Source organism: Pteropus vampyrus, unplaced genomic scaffold (assembly GCF_000151845.1).
Source record: "Pteropus vampyrus isolate Shadow unplaced genomic scaffold, Pvam_2.0 Scaffold7, whole genome shotgun sequence".
Classification (NCBI taxonomy): Eukaryota; Metazoa; Chordata; class Mammalia; order Chiroptera; family Pteropodidae; genus Pteropus; species Pteropus vampyrus.
Window position 1 is genome coordinate 10006261 of NW_011888788.1, and position 19689 is coordinate 10025949.

Below are 19689 nucleotides of genomic sequence, written 5' to 3' on the forward strand. Positions count from 1 at the left end.
ATTTCATCAGTTCATCTAGTTATGATGCTAGCCGAAAGAGGAACACGTGCCACCTTTTGAACTGCAACCTCTCCTAAAAGTTCATGACAAATGTCCTTAACAGCAGGCAGGATCAACTCTTTACCAATAGTAAAGGGCTTCTTTGCTTTAGCAATGCGATTAGCCACTAGCAGTGATGCTCTCACTGCAGACACATTTGATGAAGTGGTAGCCTTCAATAACTGCTTCTGTTCTTCATGTTTCTCACAGGGAGCGCGTGACCTAGATCTCTCGCATGCACAGTTCACAATAGGGTTTGCACTCCTGTGAGACACTAATGCCTGATGATCTGAGTTGGAGCTGAGGTGGTGATGTTAGCAATGGGGAGCAGCTGCAAATACTGATGAAGCTTTGTTTGCTGGCCCGCCCCCTCACCTCCTGCTGTGTGGCCCAATTCCTAATCTGGACCTCTACTCTAAGCCCTTTTCTTGACTAGGCCCCATTCTTGCCAGACCTGCATAGCCCAGTTTTAGCAAGAATTCTGCTAAGTCAATTTATAGAGAATATTTTTACCCTGGCTATCTGATCATCTTCTGTATCTGATCTTTGAAGCCTTTGTCTTCCCTTCTGACTAACTGATTAGAGATTCACTGTTGAGTCAGACTCCTGAGCCAGTTCTCTTGGATGACAGTCAGCTGAAGCACAGGAGGGACAGATTTTTAATCATAAGATTCTAAGTATACTCTTTGAAGCTAGGTTAGAGGTCCAGGCTTTTTTGTTTGAAAGGTATTCATTGGGCTGGAAGTTTTTCTTCCTGGCTCTGTTTGAATGGAGATTCAATCCTGGGCTGGAAAGGTTTTTCCTGGCATTTTGTAAGTCCTCTCTTCGATATCTTTGATCCTGTTTCTCCCATGGGAAATTCTTAGTCTACTGAAACCTTCTTCTTGAGACCCTGCTCTTCCAACTCTGTAAACTTTCTTTCTTGCTGGCATGACTTCACTGAGACTAATATAGAATTCCACTGACTTCTTTGGGAAACTTAACATCTCAAACTGACGCCTCTAAGACTTGTCCCTTCCCATTGACTCAATCCTTCTTCCTCCTCTTATACCACCTTTGATCTTTCCTTCAGTTTCCTTGAATCCTTTGATATTTCCCTCTTCAGACCTCTCCCTTCTCCATCTTTCTGTTCTTTCTGCAAGAATTTTCCTTTCCCACTTCAGCTTCTCATAATCCCTTGAACTTTAGACCCTTACCCTCATTCAGGGACCTCAAAAATCAACTAGCTGAAAAAGAAGTAAAGGTAATTGGAAGCAGACTGGATGTTTTATACACTCAGATAAGCTTTGAAGACATCCAGACTTGATGTCTCCTCAGTCAGTTTCTCACCTAAAATTTCATCCATAGTCTCCATAAGATTACACATCAGGGCAGAGTCTTCTCCACAAATATTGGTAAAAAGCATTAGCACTCATATGAACAGGTAACCCTAACTTGGTTCCTTCTTCCAGAAACATAATTTGGATATAAATGTCAAGGGGAGCAAAGACCAGAATGTAGGGCTGTGTTTACCTGATTCATGACTAAAACTTTAGATTGAAAGCTATAAGATCTCTGTTTGCATATGTGTTTTGGTATATTTATATGTGTATGTAAGTTATGTATATGTGATATTCTATTTTTGGATGATATTATCAAATTAACACACAAAATCTCATTAAGGAGCTCTATTCAAATTGGCGTAGAGATAAATGAGCACTTATATAAATTAAATATTTCTGAAACTCCTGGAAAGATTGAAACTAACCCAAATACTTTTCAAGTCCACATTACTTGAGTAAATCTTTGGTAAATAAGATTAGTTTAATATCATTGGTTTAATAAAAATTGGTATGGCTTTTGAGTTTTCAATAGTAAGTATAATATAGCACATCTTTTTGTTGTACTTAGGTTTACTAGTCAAATGATCTTATATCTACTAGATGTTTAAGATTATAAAAATTATAAACAAAGACTAAATGTATAAGTAAAGATACAGTAAAAATTAATTGCTTGATATCTATGACTTTTTGTATATCAAGCAAAGCAGTAAAAGAAAAATCTATGTATTTAACTTTCTTAAGTTTTTGCTTTTGTGATGCTTGCTTAACATGCATGTGCCATACAAATAGTTAACTTGAAATAACTTGAGATGATGGCTAGTTTTGTTTAATCTTATAATATGTCTGTCTATATATAGTTTCCAAAATCTTTTTATTACCTTACAACCTTAGACTTATGCTAAATTAATTTAAGTAATAGATATTTATTAAAAATTTAGATAATTTTTAAGTAAAATAAGTTACTAAAACACTAATGAATATGAGTTTAAGTTTATACACTTTTGGCTTCTTATTTTTATATGGTATAGAGAAGCTAAATATATTTGAGTGTGTTACTAAACATGTTCTTTTGCTATATTAAAAAGTTGTACTTTAAAGAAACATCTCTAGAATTTTAGAGATGCTATATTCATAAAATTTGCTAGTCTGCAACAGACTGCTGGTATATGACAGACAATTTACAATTATCTACTTCTTAGACTTCTCTGTAAAATAAAAGATACTGATGGTTAAAATTATAATTGAAATATATAAATGAAACAACTAAAAATAGTAAGGATGAAGAGAAACAACCCTATATGCACAATTTGCAAAAATGAATGATTTTTGTTGTTGTTAAGGTAAAGAATCATTTTGTCCTAAATCAAGATCACTGGTTATTCTAGAATGAGAACGGGAAAAAATATAGGACAAAACATGAATGGATATAGAGAGTTATAGAAGGCTTGCAAAAGAGGAATTTTATATGTGATCAAGTTGGTTACTTATTAATTTTTTTAAATGAGCCTGATAAAATACTGATGCAAAACTAGAGTTGGGTTTTCTCCATTAAAATGACAAAGATTTCTTGAATTATTCTGTTCTTTTTCTTTTTAATTTTTAAAATCTTATTTTTTGATTACAGTTGACATATAATATTATTGTTAGTTTCAGATGTACGATATAGTGATTAGACATTTATATACCTTATCAAGTAATTATCCTGATAAGTCTAGTACCTATCTGATACCATACATGGTAATTACAATATTATTGACTATATTCTCTATTCTGTACTCTACATCCCCATGACTATTTTGTAACTACCAATCTGTACTTTTTAATCTCTTCACCTTTTTCACCCAATCCCCACCCTCTTCTGGCAACCATCATTTTGTTCTATGAGTCTGTTTCTGTTTTATTTGTTCCTTTATTTTGTTTTTTAGATTCCACATATAAATGAAAGCATATGGCATTTGTGTTTCTCTGTCTGACTTATTTTACTTATCAAAATACCCTGTAAATACATCCATATTGTCATAAATGGTAAGATTTCATTCTTTTTTATGGCCATAGTTTATATGTACCACATCTTTGGTCTGTTCTTAATAAAAGATTGTAAAAGGATTTTCTTCACCTTTAAATTAATCTGCCTAGGAAATGAAGATTCTATGTCTTATCAAAAATAATTTTCTGTGTTTTATTTTGTCTTTATTATTTCTGTTTCTGAGAACCTAAGTATCATTTCATAATGATCTATGATCCTATTTAATCAAGTATTCAAACCTTTAAGCATTTTTGACAACTTCTCCAAATCAAATCCTAAATGAAATCTTGATTTCAAACTGAGATTGTTATTTTTCAGAGAGCCCCTGGAAAGTCTCAAAGGATTTGTTCTTTCACTTTATAAAAAAGTATGTTAAACACAATTTTTTAAATTTGATATATTAAATTGCATGGAAAATATTGTCAAAGAAGAAGTAATACTTTTCCTTCCCTAGGTTGTATTTGTATGGGTAAATGTTATTAATATAGATATATTAGAAATTGCATGCATAGAAATTTGCCAGTACCTTTTTGTCCATGATATGTCCTGATATAATGTTATAAGTTATGGTTCTAATTATTTAAACATAATATGTCATAGCAATAACCAAATTCTTTCATCAGTTTTATCATTTTTATAATGAACACCCTTCAGATCTTTAACTATGGACATTTTAAGTCTTCTATTGTCCACAGATAGTTTTTGTTTTACTCTTTCCTGAAATCTCTTGCAGTCAGCTACAGGAAGAGTGTATTGTCTCCAACAAAAAGTGGCTATTTCAGAGACCCATGGAAAGGACTTTAACAAATTCTTTGGGATATAGGCTTCTGAAGGCATTATTGATTAAATAACTTTGAGGCCATACCACTAGACTGAGTAAGAATTTCCAGAGCTAATGGAAAAGCTGACTGGTTCATAAAACTGCTAACTGAAGATAAAGAAAAACAAGAATCATTTACATTTAAAAAAAATGCTATAAAAATATTTAGTAAAACAGAATAGAGAATTCGGAAATAGATTTCAGGATATAAGATTGCTTAATATAGTTGTTGGTTTAATGAACTAAGAAAAGTATGTGGGTTTTTTGTTTGTAGTTTTAATGATGCTAGATAAAAAGGAATCACTTACATGGGACTAAATGGACTAATGAAGAATGATTATAATTTTTATGGTTATTGTTCTAAAAGATTGCTGGTTCCATAATGATTTATTTAAGGAACCCCTGTTCTCTTTTCCCAGGCCATCTAAAAATCATGACAGTTTTGTAGATTATACTTTAATAAACAGAAATGAAACATTATTTTTCTCCTTATCTGAGCTCTCCAGAATTCAGAAACTTTGTTGAGTATTCTTATTTTCATGGCAATAAAATTATTTGTGTAAGTTCAATAAGAATCTGTCTTTCTTATAACAGGACATAATTGGAAAAACTGGTTGTATAACCCAGGCTTTGATTTGGAATGTTCTATTTGAGAATGATGTATAGAATTAGATATTATCAAATGGTTTTAAGGAACTAAGGTTGACTTTATGGAGCTAATGCTTACACAGCCCTTTTGGAAAAATCAGTCTGGTACCTGGTTTAAAGGGTTCCCAGTCTTAGAGATGAGTAAGAAAGGTCACTTTTTGGCAAGCCCAGGAACCTTAGGATATATTGGGAAACTTGAGAAGAGAAGAATTCATCCAAATATATAGGTATTACAGGCTAAATCTGGTGGTGAATTCTTGGCTTGGCTTTCTATCTCTGAGAATTTTTAAAAGTGTATTCTGAGATTCTTTATGAAAAATTCCAAGAAAGCAAACTCTAAAGACTTAAGTGGTCAATTACCATTCTTGCTGCATTTATGTAAATAATCAGGCCAAATCTAGTAAGACCAGACTTATTTTGTAAACAAGAATAAAAAAGAGGCGGTGACTCTAGGGAGACATTTTATGTTTCAGTATAAAGCTATAGTGTACCCCGGTGGGTTATTAAATTCTAGTCCTATTCATTGTCATACACATTTTGTCAGTTCTAGCTCCCTCCAATATCTAGCTACAACTATCCAAAATATTTCCAATTTTTCTCCCTTCCTTCTGATTTCGCATCACTGAGAACTAAAATTGCCCTTTTCCTGAAGTCCTGCAAGCTGAAACTGGATGATCTGATAAAAACTTCAAAGAAATCACCACAACAGATCATGTATGGTTAACCTTTCTGCCAGTACCATGGGCGTTCAAACTGCAAAAGATGTTTTGACCCCACATAAAGAAATCTTAACTGTTTGCCCTTTGGACTCATAAACTCAGTTTACAGTCAGCTCCATCCATTAATCTTTATTTTCCTTTTTATTTTCATAGAAATTCCCCTCACTAAATGCCCTGACGACTCACACTACCTAGCAAATACTCTCTATTACCAAGTCTCAATTGATGGTAGACTTGATTCTTAAAGAACAAAAGGCAACCTAATGGACTTACATTGATCAAAGGAAAGGGGAATGTCTCTTCTTTCCTTGAGTAGATTGAGGGACAAAGACTGTCTCCTTAACTAAATTTTAGTGAGGTTCCCTTAAGCCCTTTTCTCAGCTAGGCCTCATCCTTGCCAGACTTGCATAGTCCAATTTTAATAAGAATCCTGTTGAATCAGTTTAGAGAGAATTCCCTACACTTGATATCTAATCACCCTAATATCCAATCAAATTCCATCTCCCCCTCATACCCCAGGTTATATCGTGATTACCCTGGCCTGCTGTCAGCAAGCATCCTAAGACTCCTTAACCAGAATTTCCTACCACCCCCAATGTTTACTCTTAGTAATTTTTCTCCCATGGATCCCCACTCTGCTCCTTGGCTGTGAATCCCCACTTGTCCATGCTGTACTGGCAATTGAGCCCAGTTCTATACTGAAGTCTCTTTATCCCTAATGCAGTCATTTTTGAATAAAATCTGTTTTACTACTTTACTATCTGGCTCTGTTTTTTTTGAGGTGGGGAGCGGGTGGGGACAGTATCAATATCACAAATCTGGAAGAACAATTACTATCATACCTGCACAATGACAAATATTTCAACTTGCAGTTGGATAAAGCCAATTATATACAAAATGTAAGTTGGTGCTTCATGTACGTATAGAATATCCATGAAGGAATGATATTTGACAGTTTTTTGTCCTACTTAGTACTGAAGACTCAGGATATGGAAAGATACATTGGGATCAGGGCTAATAGAACACAGTTGTGTGAAAAGGAAGGCAGTGCATTGCTATTCAAATAAAAGAAGTGGCCCCTAGTGGTAATTTACATTGTTATATTTACAGAGAACAGTGATGATCAAAATATGCCATTTGATTTTTGTTTATTGAAGGAAATAGCTGATAATTAATATTATCAACAATAGCTTTTGAGTATATTTCTGCCTTTTTGATAAATCACGTGAGGAATTGGGCAGCAAGTATAAATCTGACTATGAGGAAAAAAGATGTTCATGTGAACTTTTAAAATGAGAAAGATAAAAATATTTTTTCACAATGCTGATAATTCTAATAAGACCATTTTGAGTAACTTTCTGACTGACATGTCACAGCAGCATATTTATTTAATACGTTGAACTGTTTGAACTTTCATATTAGGCTCAAGATACCCCATTTTTTAAATTTGCAGATGAGAGATTAGGAATTCTTTTAAGAAATCTGAACTGTGATATAAATGGTTTAACTTTGATGCTTCCCAATACTACATTTAATAATTTCTTTACTTTTGGAGAAATAACATGACTTATTGTCATATATGTTTAAGAATCATATTACTCCAAATGCAATATTGCATACATAATGCTTCATGAAGAAAAATGAAGAAATATTTTTTAGAACTAAATGCAACCAGAGTTGGATTAGGAATCCATTAACTCTACCTCCCAAGTTGAAACAATGAAACCGTCTGCTTTCATTTGTGATATGCTTATCAATTTAATGCATGATAGAGTTCTGAAACTCATCATCAGTGAGGAATCTTTATAATTTTTAGGTTAAAATAGTCCAAATATCCACAATTTTCTGAGAAAACCATCAAATATTTTTTGTCATCCAACAATCTTTAATTGGAAATCAGGATTTTCTAGTTTGGTAAAAGTATTAAGAATAGAAATTGATTGGATGTGGAATTCAAGATCTGGCTCAAAGTCTTTGTAGTTGGGCCAGTCTGACAGCTTGGTAAGTGTACAAAAAATTCAATCTCTTTTGCTGATATGGGACAACAACAATAACAACAACAAATATGTTTTACAAAGAATAAAGATTTCCTTTGGCTATGGGGGCACTAAGACAATTTAGTGACTTTTAACTTATTACCTCTGATTCTTCCAGATATCTCAAAATTGCATGCTCATTGGACAGTGTCATAGTGAATTAATAGCATTGTCTTCCTCATTGAAAGATTTTCACAGATCATAAATACTTTAAAAAATTTGAGTTCATAAATCAGCTTTCCTAGAGGTATATTAAAAAGCTTTTTAAGCATAGCAATTTAGTATATTTTAAAACATTAATTTCATACAGTGTTGTTTAATATGTCTAACATTACTATTTGTTAAATGAACATTCAAGTTATAGTATTGTTTGCTCTAAAACATTTAAAATATGTCAGTTTTTAGAATGCCATGTTTTGGCTTTTTTTATTTATACCAATTGCTAGCTGTTGTGTGCAGGACAGAGCTATTTCTCTTTTAAATCTTGAGGCGCCCTCTAGAGTGAAAGGTTAATACAATTTGTTAAGAAAGGAGTAGTTTCACACGTTTAAAAATATTTGATCTATTTCATTCTGAGGGACAGACAGTTTGTTACTTAGAAATAGCAAAGAGCTGAACCTAAATTTTTTTGTTCTGAGTAAATATTCTTTTCAAGGATGCATTTTAAGTAACTGGAACAAAATAGAAATAAGCTCATTCACTGTAAAAATTTATTTTGTCTTGGTGTTTGCACTTTTCCCCAACCCCTTGTGAAACTAGTGGTACATAATTTTATTTTAAAATTGATTTTTTATAATAATAATAATAATAATAATAATAATAATAATAATAAACATCAAACTTTTTGTTGACCAATATAACGACTAAATTTATTGAAAGCCTATTACATATGTGATACTACATTTGTATTGAGGCATACACAGTGTAGAGAATACACTGGTAATTACACATTATTTCCACTGTCTAATATATCACAGTATGACTCATATTGGCTTTTGTATCAAAATTGTCTTTATTAATTAAGAATATTACTATTAATATATATTGCTTTTTTTATTACAGAAGAAAATACTCAGGAAACATCACAGGTGAAGAAAAGTTTGAATGAAAAAGTTTCTCTCTATCGAGGTGACATCACATTGCTAGAGGTAGATGCTATAGTCAATGCGGGTGAGTAGTTGATTTTTTTTGTGATGTAATTATTATATGAATATTTATATTTAAAAATATTTTTCATAAATGAGAATATAAGTATTTTAGAGGAAGATATCCATCCTGACATAGAAATGTTTTATCTATTTCCCTTCTTGATTAGAAACATTGAAGATTTATTTTGTGTATGTGCCCCAGTTAATGTGCTAACTCTACATAGTATCCATGCTAAGTTGAGACTAGAATACTGGGCCACTGGAAAGTGACAGATTGTTGCAGAAAATTCTTCAGAAAGAAGTTTAGCGCTGTGTTATTGTATTTTTATGCTTGAGTTAACAGTTAGCCAACATAAAGACAAGCTTTTTTCTTTAGAATAGGTTGAAAGAGATGATTAAACTATACCGGACAAAGTAAAATATAAAGAAATATTTTCTGTGATTTCCATATCTCAGTTGTTTGGTTTCAACTTTTCATATTAGTTATAAAATACTTAATTTTAATTATTTTTACAATTAAGTAATTTTTATGTTTGAACATTGGGAAAATAATGTTATTTATGGTGGTCTGAATCTCCTATATATTTTATTATGTGGCTGTATATCAAGAAATATATAAGAGTTGGGATTCTATAAAAATAAATGTTGGCTTTATTCAAAAACACTATTTCAATAAACAGAAGAAGACTATCACAGTAAGTGGTGGAAGACTATTGCAATAAGAAGAACCAGTTAAACCATGAGATCTATAAGCATCTCAAACCTCAAGCAGATAGGGCTTTTCTTTTATTGAGGGGCATAAACAGGCTAGAAAGAATTGGGTGTGGGGTAATAAGAAGATTGGGTAGTATGACCGGACAATTGATCAGGGAATGTTTTTCCCTGAGATCAGTTGATTCTTGAGACAAGTCATTAAGGAGGGTTTGGTTGTTCACCTTCCATTCTCAAGGATGAGCCAAAGCTCAGGTGCTTGGAGAAGAGAGAAGCCTGACTAAAATTTGATCGAGTCCAGGCATTGACCAACCAGAATGGTCAATGGAGACAAATAGTTCTGCTAATTATCTATGAGTCAGGAATTTGGAGGGTCTCTGAGCTGGCCTTGTTATAGGTTACAAGGGGTGACCTGTGAATTTTATCAAAGCCATATGGATAAGAGTGGTTCTTTGCAGTAAGTTGTTTCCTGAATACAAAAGGTGGGGTTAATTTCTTGAATGTTTGTTTTCCAGGGGTATAGCATTCAGGTAAAGTTGAACTTTGTTTTAAGGTTTCCCCTAGTGATGACTAAATTCACACAGGATAGTAGGAACACACTTTGGTAGGCAAACAAAAGGGTCCCTTGGAGAAGTGGAACATTGTTCATGACATAGCATAGTTCTGGCAACTTAGCAGGAAGTCTGGAAGCCTAGTAAGCTTGTTCCTCCCTCAGAATTGGCTATCAGTTGCTTTGTACTGTATCTGCTTTGCCATAACGAGAGCTCAGTTTTTCTCTTTCTTCTGATAGCCTCTGTAACTTCCTTTCTCCTCTGCTACCTCTCTACAAAGTAAAACCCTTTGTGAGAGGATCTATCTGGGTCATTTAATGTCCACACAATATGAATCACTCCTTTTAGATAGAATTCCATCTTCAGATCACCTCACAGGCTACAAGTCTCTCATATCTAGACTCTATGGACTGTTCATTTGTGGCCTGGTATCAAGATGCTTTTCTCTTATCTGTGGGGCCTCTGGAGAAGACAGGCACTTGGAAAGAGTCTCATGAACTTTTCTCCAGTACAGATATCACTTTAATTATTAAATTGTCAATGATTTATTATGCCCTATATTCTATAAACATGTGAGCTTTAATTTAGAAAAAATTAAAAGCTCTTATATATATACCACCAAACTTCTTGTATATTCTTGTAACTTTTAGCCATTGATCTTAGTTTTGCCCTGTGGAACAAAAGATGACATATATTTTCTTCTTAAATCACTGAAAACCACTTTTATGAGTTGTCTCTTTCTTATTATTAACATAAAATTGAATTTGCCACATTAGCACACTTAATAATAACAGTAATTATGGTTTTACTTGGGTTTTGTGAAATGTATACTTGTTTATCTCTTTCTTGAGGCTACAGACTGGTGTCTTTTCATTTTTTATATGATCTCCCAAAGCAATGGCTTGCTCTCATATTCTTAGTAAACACTTGATATTATATATTTGTTAAATTGAACTACATGCAATTGAATTTGTAGCACCTCTGACCCAAAGCACATTCAGCACTGGGGATTTGACACAGTGAATCAGTTTAGCTCTGATTTTAAAAATGATTGATTTCATCTATAAAGAAAAATAAAAAAAGTTTTAGTGGTACCTTTTATTGAAATAAAATGGTGTGAAACAGGAAAATATCACTAACATGAAAACATTCCATCACTATTTTGATTCTTTGTCCTTACCTATATGTGTGATTTTTTTTATAGCTGCCACATAGTGTAAAAGCGTTTGATGAATCAATATGAAGGCAGATGGCAAATTTTACCCACTCCCAAAAACTATTTGGCACCTTTACCTCACTTCTCTGGCTGAGATGATTACAATTTGGCCATGTTCTGTATCTTCCAAGGACATCGTCATCAGGAAGTTCCTGGATAGATAGAACAGAGATGCCAAATATACAGTGTAATAACTATTTACAGCTTTCTGCTGTGCAGTTTATTTGCATGGTGTGTAAGGAGAGGAACAGCTGTTAACCTTTGAGTTGAACAAGCCAACATGGCAGGTAACTCCAGAGCTGCCTCTAGTGAGAGGAGAATGAGAGGCAGGCAGTGCCTCCAGTCAAGGCACCAAAGCAACCCAGTCATCACTTTCTACCAGATTTCTAAAGTTCTCTTTCCATGTCCATATTATTACATTGGAATGCCTGGACTTAGTTGCCATGAATGAAATGATTTAATATCTTAATTTTTTCTTAATAAAATCTTTTTTGAATTTCCTTGGATTTCTTTAAATGTGACCCACAATAAGCCTCCTATATATTATATTCTTCTGTGTAGGAAATCATGCATATTTGATATATTTTAATAAAACAGATTTTGTAGGCAGTATGGGATACAGGACAGTAGCACAAGTTTTAGAGTCAGGCAAACCCAGGTTCAAATTCAGGTTCTCATACATAGGGCCATTTTTTTCTAAACTTTTTATGTTGAAATAATTATAGGAAATTGCAAAAATAGTGCAGAGTCCTTTCTACCCTTCACCTATGTAAGCCTTCCTTAAAGGTGACATTTTAATATAATGCAGTATCGAAACCAGGAAATTGACATTGGCACATTACTATTAACTAGATTATAGACCTTATTGAGTTTTAACCATTTCAACTGGCATTTGTTTGTGTGTGTGTAGTTTTGTGCAGTTATATCTCATGTATAGATTCATGTAACTACTACCTCAATAAAGATGCAGAACTGTTCCATTATCATCAAAGAACTCTCTCATGTTATCCCTTTGTAGTGTCACCCACCTCTCTGCCCCCTTTCTATCCTTCATCTCTATGGTTTTATCATTTTAAGAATGTTATATAAATGGAATAGCATGTAAACTTTTGAGATTGATTTTTTTCACTAAACTTACAGCCATTGAGATCTATTCAGATTGTTACATGTGTCAATAGTTCGTTCCTTTTTCTGAGTAATAGTCCATTGTATGGATATACCAAAGTTTATTCAACCATCCACCCACTGAAGGACATTTGAGTTCTCTTCAGTACTTTGCTATAACCAATAGAGTTGCTATAAAGATGAATGTACAGATTTTTGTATGTACAGATCATCCTATATGGATGATCTCTTTGCTGACTAGGTCCTTGTATTATTTTGTACTAAGCCTATTGGTCAAAGAGTCTTGGTCTTTGCTAGAGCTTGGGGGAGAATACATCAATCTAATTTATAGTTCAGTATTGTATTGTTAGAGACAATTTCACTTGTACAATATTGCTGAAAAATAATTTGTGGGAGATATGATTTTTATTTATTTGTGAATTATGGACTGTGTAATGAAAAAGTTAACTTTCCAACTCTAATGGGTTGGCTTTGGCTAAAGATTAATTCCATTTACCATAAAAAGGATTTTTTACAGTGGAAAGTAAGTAGAATTGATTTGTTTATTTTAGTTATTCTTATACCCCCATCCCCTCAATAAGCCAAAGATGGATACATTTACATCGTGGTTAATCATAGAAGACTTGGAGTCTGATCAACCATTGTTTAAATGCCTCTTCAATTTCCCGGCCATATTACCTTTGGTAAATTATTTAACCTTTCTGAGCCTTAGTTTGTTCATCAGTAAAATGGAAATAATAATAGGGCCTGCTTTACAGGACTGTTATGAAAACCAAAAGAGATCATGTATACAAAGCATTCATACAGTGCCTAGTATATAGACACATTAATAAATGGTAGCAGATTTATACTGTTTAGTTCTAATGTCAGAAAAAAAATTTTCCTATGTATGTCACAAAGTGATTATGTATGTTTTTCAAGTCTTATGCACATACAGACATATGACTGACTAAAAGAGTTTATCCTATGTTCTACAATTTTAGCTGTTGTTATACTGTTTACCTGAGTTGTGTTCAGGAAAGGTTGTCCAATTCTGAGAGTTTATAATAAAAGCTCTTTCTACAACATTGTTGTTAATTTATATGAGCTAATGGCCAAGGGAAAAGAATTGTTTTAGTTTAGTGATGAAGTGTTTTTACGGCATTAATTGAATGCTATAATTGTGTCAAAAATGGAGAGAATGACATATGATTGGGTAATCATTTAATAGCTGGGTAAAAGAAAAGTCGATGTAGAATATCTGAATATTTATGTGGTGAATCAGGTAGTTTGATGGAAGAAATTTTACTTCATAGGAATTTCTTTAAATATTCACCTCTACTTGCTTAAAACAAATGTCAATTTTATGTATTTGTTCAATAAAAACAAAATAAGGCATATTTAAAATTAGAATTCAAATCATTGGGAAAATAAGTCCATTTACTTTCAGAAATATTTTAGGACAGAATTGATAGTGACTACTTGATTCAATATGAAATTCCATCTCTACTAGCAAAGCACTGAAGTTTTATTTTTCATTGAATTTCTGTATTATATATTTGTTATTTTATCATTTTGTTGAGTAATAATAGATACAACAGGCACATATAACTGTATAACTCAATGAATTTTATAAATTGTCACAACTGTGTAACTCCATCCAGATCAAAAAGCAGAACATTATCAGTACCCTGGAAGGACCTTTGGCATCCCCTAATGCCCTATAGTGAATACAAGATAGTGTGTTCACTGTCCTGACTTCTAGTAGCATAGATTAGTTTTGCCTGTTTTAGTATTTTATATAGATGGCACCATACCATATATATTCTTTACTGTTTGCTTCTTTTAGTTCACTTTTATGATTGTAACATTGATCTATATTGTCATGTACAGATGATCATTCATTATCAAGTAATAATATTTCATTTTGTGAATACGTCACAATTTATGTATACAATCTACTGTTGATGGGCATTTAGGTAATTTCCAGTTTGGGTCTGTTAGTACTACAGTGCACATTCTAACACATTTGTGTGTGTATGTGTTTGTGAATAGATATCTATTTTTGTTGGTTCTATACTATATTAGAGTGGATTGGCTATATCATAGGACACACAGAAACATACACATACACACACACTGCCATGTGGTTTCCAAACCGGATGCACCACTTTATAGTTCTACTAGCAGTGTATATATCTAGTAGCTCTATATCCATGTCAATACTTAATATTTTCCATACTGTTTTTAAAACTAGTGCATGACATAGGTCAAGTAGTAATATTTTAATGAATGTATAAGACATACTATGACAAATCAAATTTCATAACATTTTGTAGCTAACAATTCATCTTAAGGCTTACATAAGTGAAGAAATAATAAAGTAAAAAATGTAAATGCTATTTTCCTATAGCTGAGGATGAGAGGTAGGTTTGTTTTATTGGGATTATAAAATTCTCATTAGGATTATAAAAATATGAATGCAATACATTTTCCTCTCATAGATAGCAGCACTTCAGAACAAATAAACTATCGTACTATAAAGCCGCTATTACTACCACTACTACTACCACTACTGCTACTACTACTATTATTGTTATTACTACTATAAGTCTTCATTTGTAAATACCCCAAACAGAGAAAACTGTTTTAGAAATGATAGTCTCAGACCTGCATTTGGAAAAAAAGGTACTGTCAGGAAAAAAAACCTCATAAAGTCTATTTACATTTGTGAGAGATCGCTCAAAGCCTGTCATTTTGCTGAACTTAGATATAAAAAAAAGTCCTGCAGTGTAGTCTTAAAGCCACATTCAAAATAAGATTATATCAATAATTTTCTTTTACAGAATAGATATATGCTTTATCAATACGACTCATTTACTATCTTATAGTACTGGTAATTCAAAAATGTATAACTTTTTTTCTGAATATAACAATGCATGTTTATTGAGAAAACTGGGAAATACATATACATATAAAGAAATAAGATGGCAAATTTTAATCTATAAATAACCACTGTTAATACTTGTTTTTATTATCTTAAAGTCTTCAAAATGTATGTATAGAGCTATAAAATATATAATTTGCAACAGTACTATATGAGCTATATTTATGTTATAACCTGCTTTATCCCTACTTATATAGATTTCATTTTCTACATTCTTAAATGTTAAGACCATGATTTCAAATTATTATTATTCCAATTTTTTATTTTTATAAATAAAGCTGTAATGAATATCTTCATGCCAAAATTTTTAAAAGCACCTCTGATTATTTCTTAAAATATATTACTAGAAGGAATGACTAGGTAAAAAGCTATAATATTTTTTAAAATGATTTTGATATCCATTGCTTCTTACAATGTTATACTTTCTCATGGGTGATATAGGTGCAAATTCTTGTTAATACTGTTACATCATTATGAAATCAAACCTACCAAATTAATAGTGATTAATGTTATCTAATTTTTTTATTAGTAGTGATATTGAATGTTTTTTCTTATATTTATTAGGCATTTGCATGTTTTTTATTTTCAAAGTTTCATGTTCATATTCCTAATCAGGTTTTTTATTGGACATTTGTCTTTTTTTTGGGAGAGGGGAAAGCTTATATATTTATAATAGCAACCTTTGCCACATACATTGCTGATATTTCTTTCCAATTTGACATTTACTTTTTGAATATGTTTATGGTATGAGTTTCCTTTCAAGCATTTAAGAATGTTTGCCATCGAATTCTCAATTTTTTCTTATTGGTTTTTTGCTTTGGTATTGAATTTAGACTGGTCTTTCACACCCAAAGTTTAGATAAGTAGTTCTCTATATTTTTCTCTACTTTTTAAATAGTTTTTTAATTTACATTTAACTCTATCTAGAGTTTATGCTCATGAAAGTTATGAAATAGTGATGTATGTTTTCAAATTATTGTAGCTTTCACAGATGTATTTTAATTTGGGATTGTGTGACTCCTCCTCCAATCCCTGCCATTTGTCTGCCTTTTAAAATATTTCTTGATTAATCTCATCCTTTTATTCTATCAGGTAAATTTTAGAATTATTTTGTCGAGTTCAAAAAAAGAAAGAAACATTACTAGAAAAACAAAATTCTAGAAATATCAATGGTGATATTGATCAGAAATTTAGGTTATTCAGGAAGTTTTGACATCCTTAACATATTGATTCTTCCTATCTAGAAATGGTGCTTGTTGTTAGATTTATTTAAATCTTTTTTCCCCAGTATCCTTCAGTAAAGTTTTATAGTTTTCTTCACATGGGACTCACACAGTTGTTTTATTCTAGCAAGTTTATAATTTTATTGCTCTTATGAATGATCTCTATTTTTTTCTATTATTTATTTTATCAGATTATTTTTGGTAATATAGAAAAGCTATCAATTTAATAATTGCTCACATTACTGATGTTAATTTTAGCTGATGATTCCCTTGGGTTTTCTAGGCATATATATGGTTATACACACTATTTTTCTGCCCTTTTTATCACATTGGCTACTATGTAATAACAATGTTAAATTAGTTGTAGTAAGATATTCTTGCTTGTTCTTGATTTTAATGAAATACCTATAGTCAAATGTTTCATAATCCAATCATTCGTTCATTCAACAAATGTATTTTAAGTATGTACTACATGACAAGCACTATGCTAAATGTGAAAGATAAAATAGTGAGAAAAACAGACATCATCTAAGCTCTTGAATTTACAATCTAGGGGTTGATTGTAAGTTATCTAAACAAATATAAATTTACAATTCTATAAGTTTTGAGTTGATAGATTTAGGTTTTTGTTCTAAATATCTTTTAAATTTTACTAATTATAAGGAATCCTGAGATCTCAACTACAAAGCATTTCGGTCCTTATTGGAGAGTTCATCCTGTGAAGAATGTTGAAATAAAATTAAAGTATTAACCACAATGAAACAATTATTTTAAATTTTTAAGCAAGTAGACAAAATAAAACTTTTTTTCTTTCCATTATTTCTTTGAGCTTTTGCATTTTTTTTCTTAATGTAGACTGCACACTTAAGTTCATGGTTTTTTTTTCTTTTGCTTTTTCTTTTTAAAATATTTCCTCCATCTTTTAATCTATTCTTTTCTTGCTTCTGAAGAACTCAGTGGGACCTAAGAGTCTGTTAAGTAAGGCAGTATTAAAACCAAGTGTTTATTATAAACTTACTGAAATTTCAGACCTCTGAATTTGGGGTAACTATCTATTAAACAATTGGGGATAACTAATTATCTACAAATTACGTATGGGATAATACTGTTAAAGTTTCTGGGCGCATTAGTTCTTAGCATAAGATGATAGTGTTTAGAAACCATCTCCTACTTCCGTCTTTGCAAATCCAGTCCAGCACCCACTCAAACTAAGCCAGGCAAAGGGGGAAAAATTACTGCACACGATTCTCTCCCATCACTTTCTCTCCTCTGCTATGCCAGAACCTGCTGAAAGTTTCATATTCCCACTGTGGATAGGTGTTATTTGGCCAGCCTGTGGAATATGTTTGAGTAGACAGGTGTGGGTGTAGGAAGGGGAAGAACTTTTTTTTTGAGGTGAATTCTTGACACTGCTACAGCTTAAATTGTGAACTTCCAACTGTAAGAACCTTGGTGTCTTCCCTTTATCTAGTGTGAGGATAGAAAACAGAGTTTCTGTGAGGGTAGAGTGACAGGATAAATGAAAAAGAGGCTCAGTGATGTGTTAAATCATCATTTTCAATTTATTAGTGCTGTATCTCAACATATTTTTCAAAATATTTCTGTTCTTCGACCTATCACTTCTGAGTTTTTCTGATTTACAGATTTTTCTAAAGGAATCTGTGGAATCAAAGTAAATATTAAAATCTACCAAGGATTTAGCAGATAATTCTCAAGAGAAAATAATTGCCAAGGGAGATGGATAGTTGCAAAGAAATTCCCTTCTGAATTTTTATCTTCTATTTTTGACCCCTGCTGTTACTACTTTTAAGAGAATATCCCTTGGAGTTAAATAGTACCACAGTACTATTTCAAAGTACTCAAGAGACTTTAAAAGAATAAAAGTAAAAAAAAAAAAAAAAAGAAGAAGAAGAAGGGGGAAAGTAGTAGCAGCTGCTTGGGTATTTGTTTTCAGAGATTTTTTTTTCTCCCTTTGTGAGAATTTTTTAATGCACTTAGGGACATTTATATTTTGTTTGTCCCACATACTGGTGAAACGGATTAAAAATATTTTAAAAGATTTATTGGGGCTCTTCTTACAAAAGGAATATACTTTTTAATATTTAAAATAGGGAAAATATAAAATACAAAGGAGAACAAAACATTATCCATAATGTTCCCAAATATACACATTATTGTTTAAAATCAGTGTTTATGCTTCAGGTTCTTTTCATATATGAATTTTGATTTTTACAAAGTACTGCTTATTTTTTTTAATATTGTGATCATTTTAATGTCATTTTTAATAGTTGCATGATAGTCAATCATACCCATGAATACTTATTTAACTATTCCCTCATTGTTATAAATTTTGATTGTTTCACATTTTTTACTGTTATAAACATGCTGAGACAAACATTCTAACAGATAAATTTTGGCAAAAATCTTTTATTACCCCCTTGGAATAAATTCCTTGAATTAAAACTATGGAAGTATGAACATTTTTGAACTTTTGATGGATGTAACCAAATAGCTTTACGGAAGGGTTAAATTAATTTATATCTCTCAAGTTATAAGAGTTTGTATTTTTCTAAACTTCAATACTAAGTTTGATGAATTTTATTTTTAATCTTTTCCTTTGAATTATACTTCACTGTTGTTTTAATTTCCATTTCTTTGAAGATAGGGTATATAGCTTTTGGTGTTACCTTCTGGAATAGAAAGCAAGATTTTACCTATAATATTTCAGTGTTATTATAAGGTACAAGTAACTTGGTGGCGGTAGCCAGGAGGCATTGGGTGGGTTAGGGTAGATTGGAGGGCTGAATGTTTCTCAACTGAGAAACCCACTAGTTCAAGTTCACTGCTTTTGTTCCTGAAATTCAAGATGGTGGGGCACTGAAGTTCCTTTAAATGAGAGAGGAACTGTTTATTTCACTTTCAGAGTAGTACCTAGCATGTAGCACAGCACTTAGCACTTGGGGATGTCTAATGACTGTTGCTTTGGTTCTTGTAGGTCACCAAGCATAGTTTTTCTGAAATGTTGAGCAGTTACCTTAGGCAAGAAAAATCTCAAAATCCACACCTGGGGCTAGAAAAGGGTGGAGTTCCATAGGCATCATATAAGCTATAGCACACTTGCTTTGCAAAGAGAGTCTTGACATTTATTGAAAGTATCTGCAGCTTCAGAATTTGGACTA

At 32.1% G+C, this 19689-nt stretch overlaps 1 protein-coding gene across 1 annotated transcript in view; it reads left to right on the plus strand.

Moving 5' to 3' along the window:
- Positions 1-19689, plus strand: part of MACROD2 (MACRO domain containing 2) — a 1889795-nt gene that overhangs the window by 63118 nt on the left and 1806988 nt on the right. Inside the window, exon 3 of the mRNA XM_023536764.1 lies at positions 8673-8780. Within this exon, the coding sequence (XP_023392532.1) occupies positions 8673-8780 (108 nt within the window). The remainder of the gene's footprint in view (positions 1-8672; positions 8781-19689) is intronic.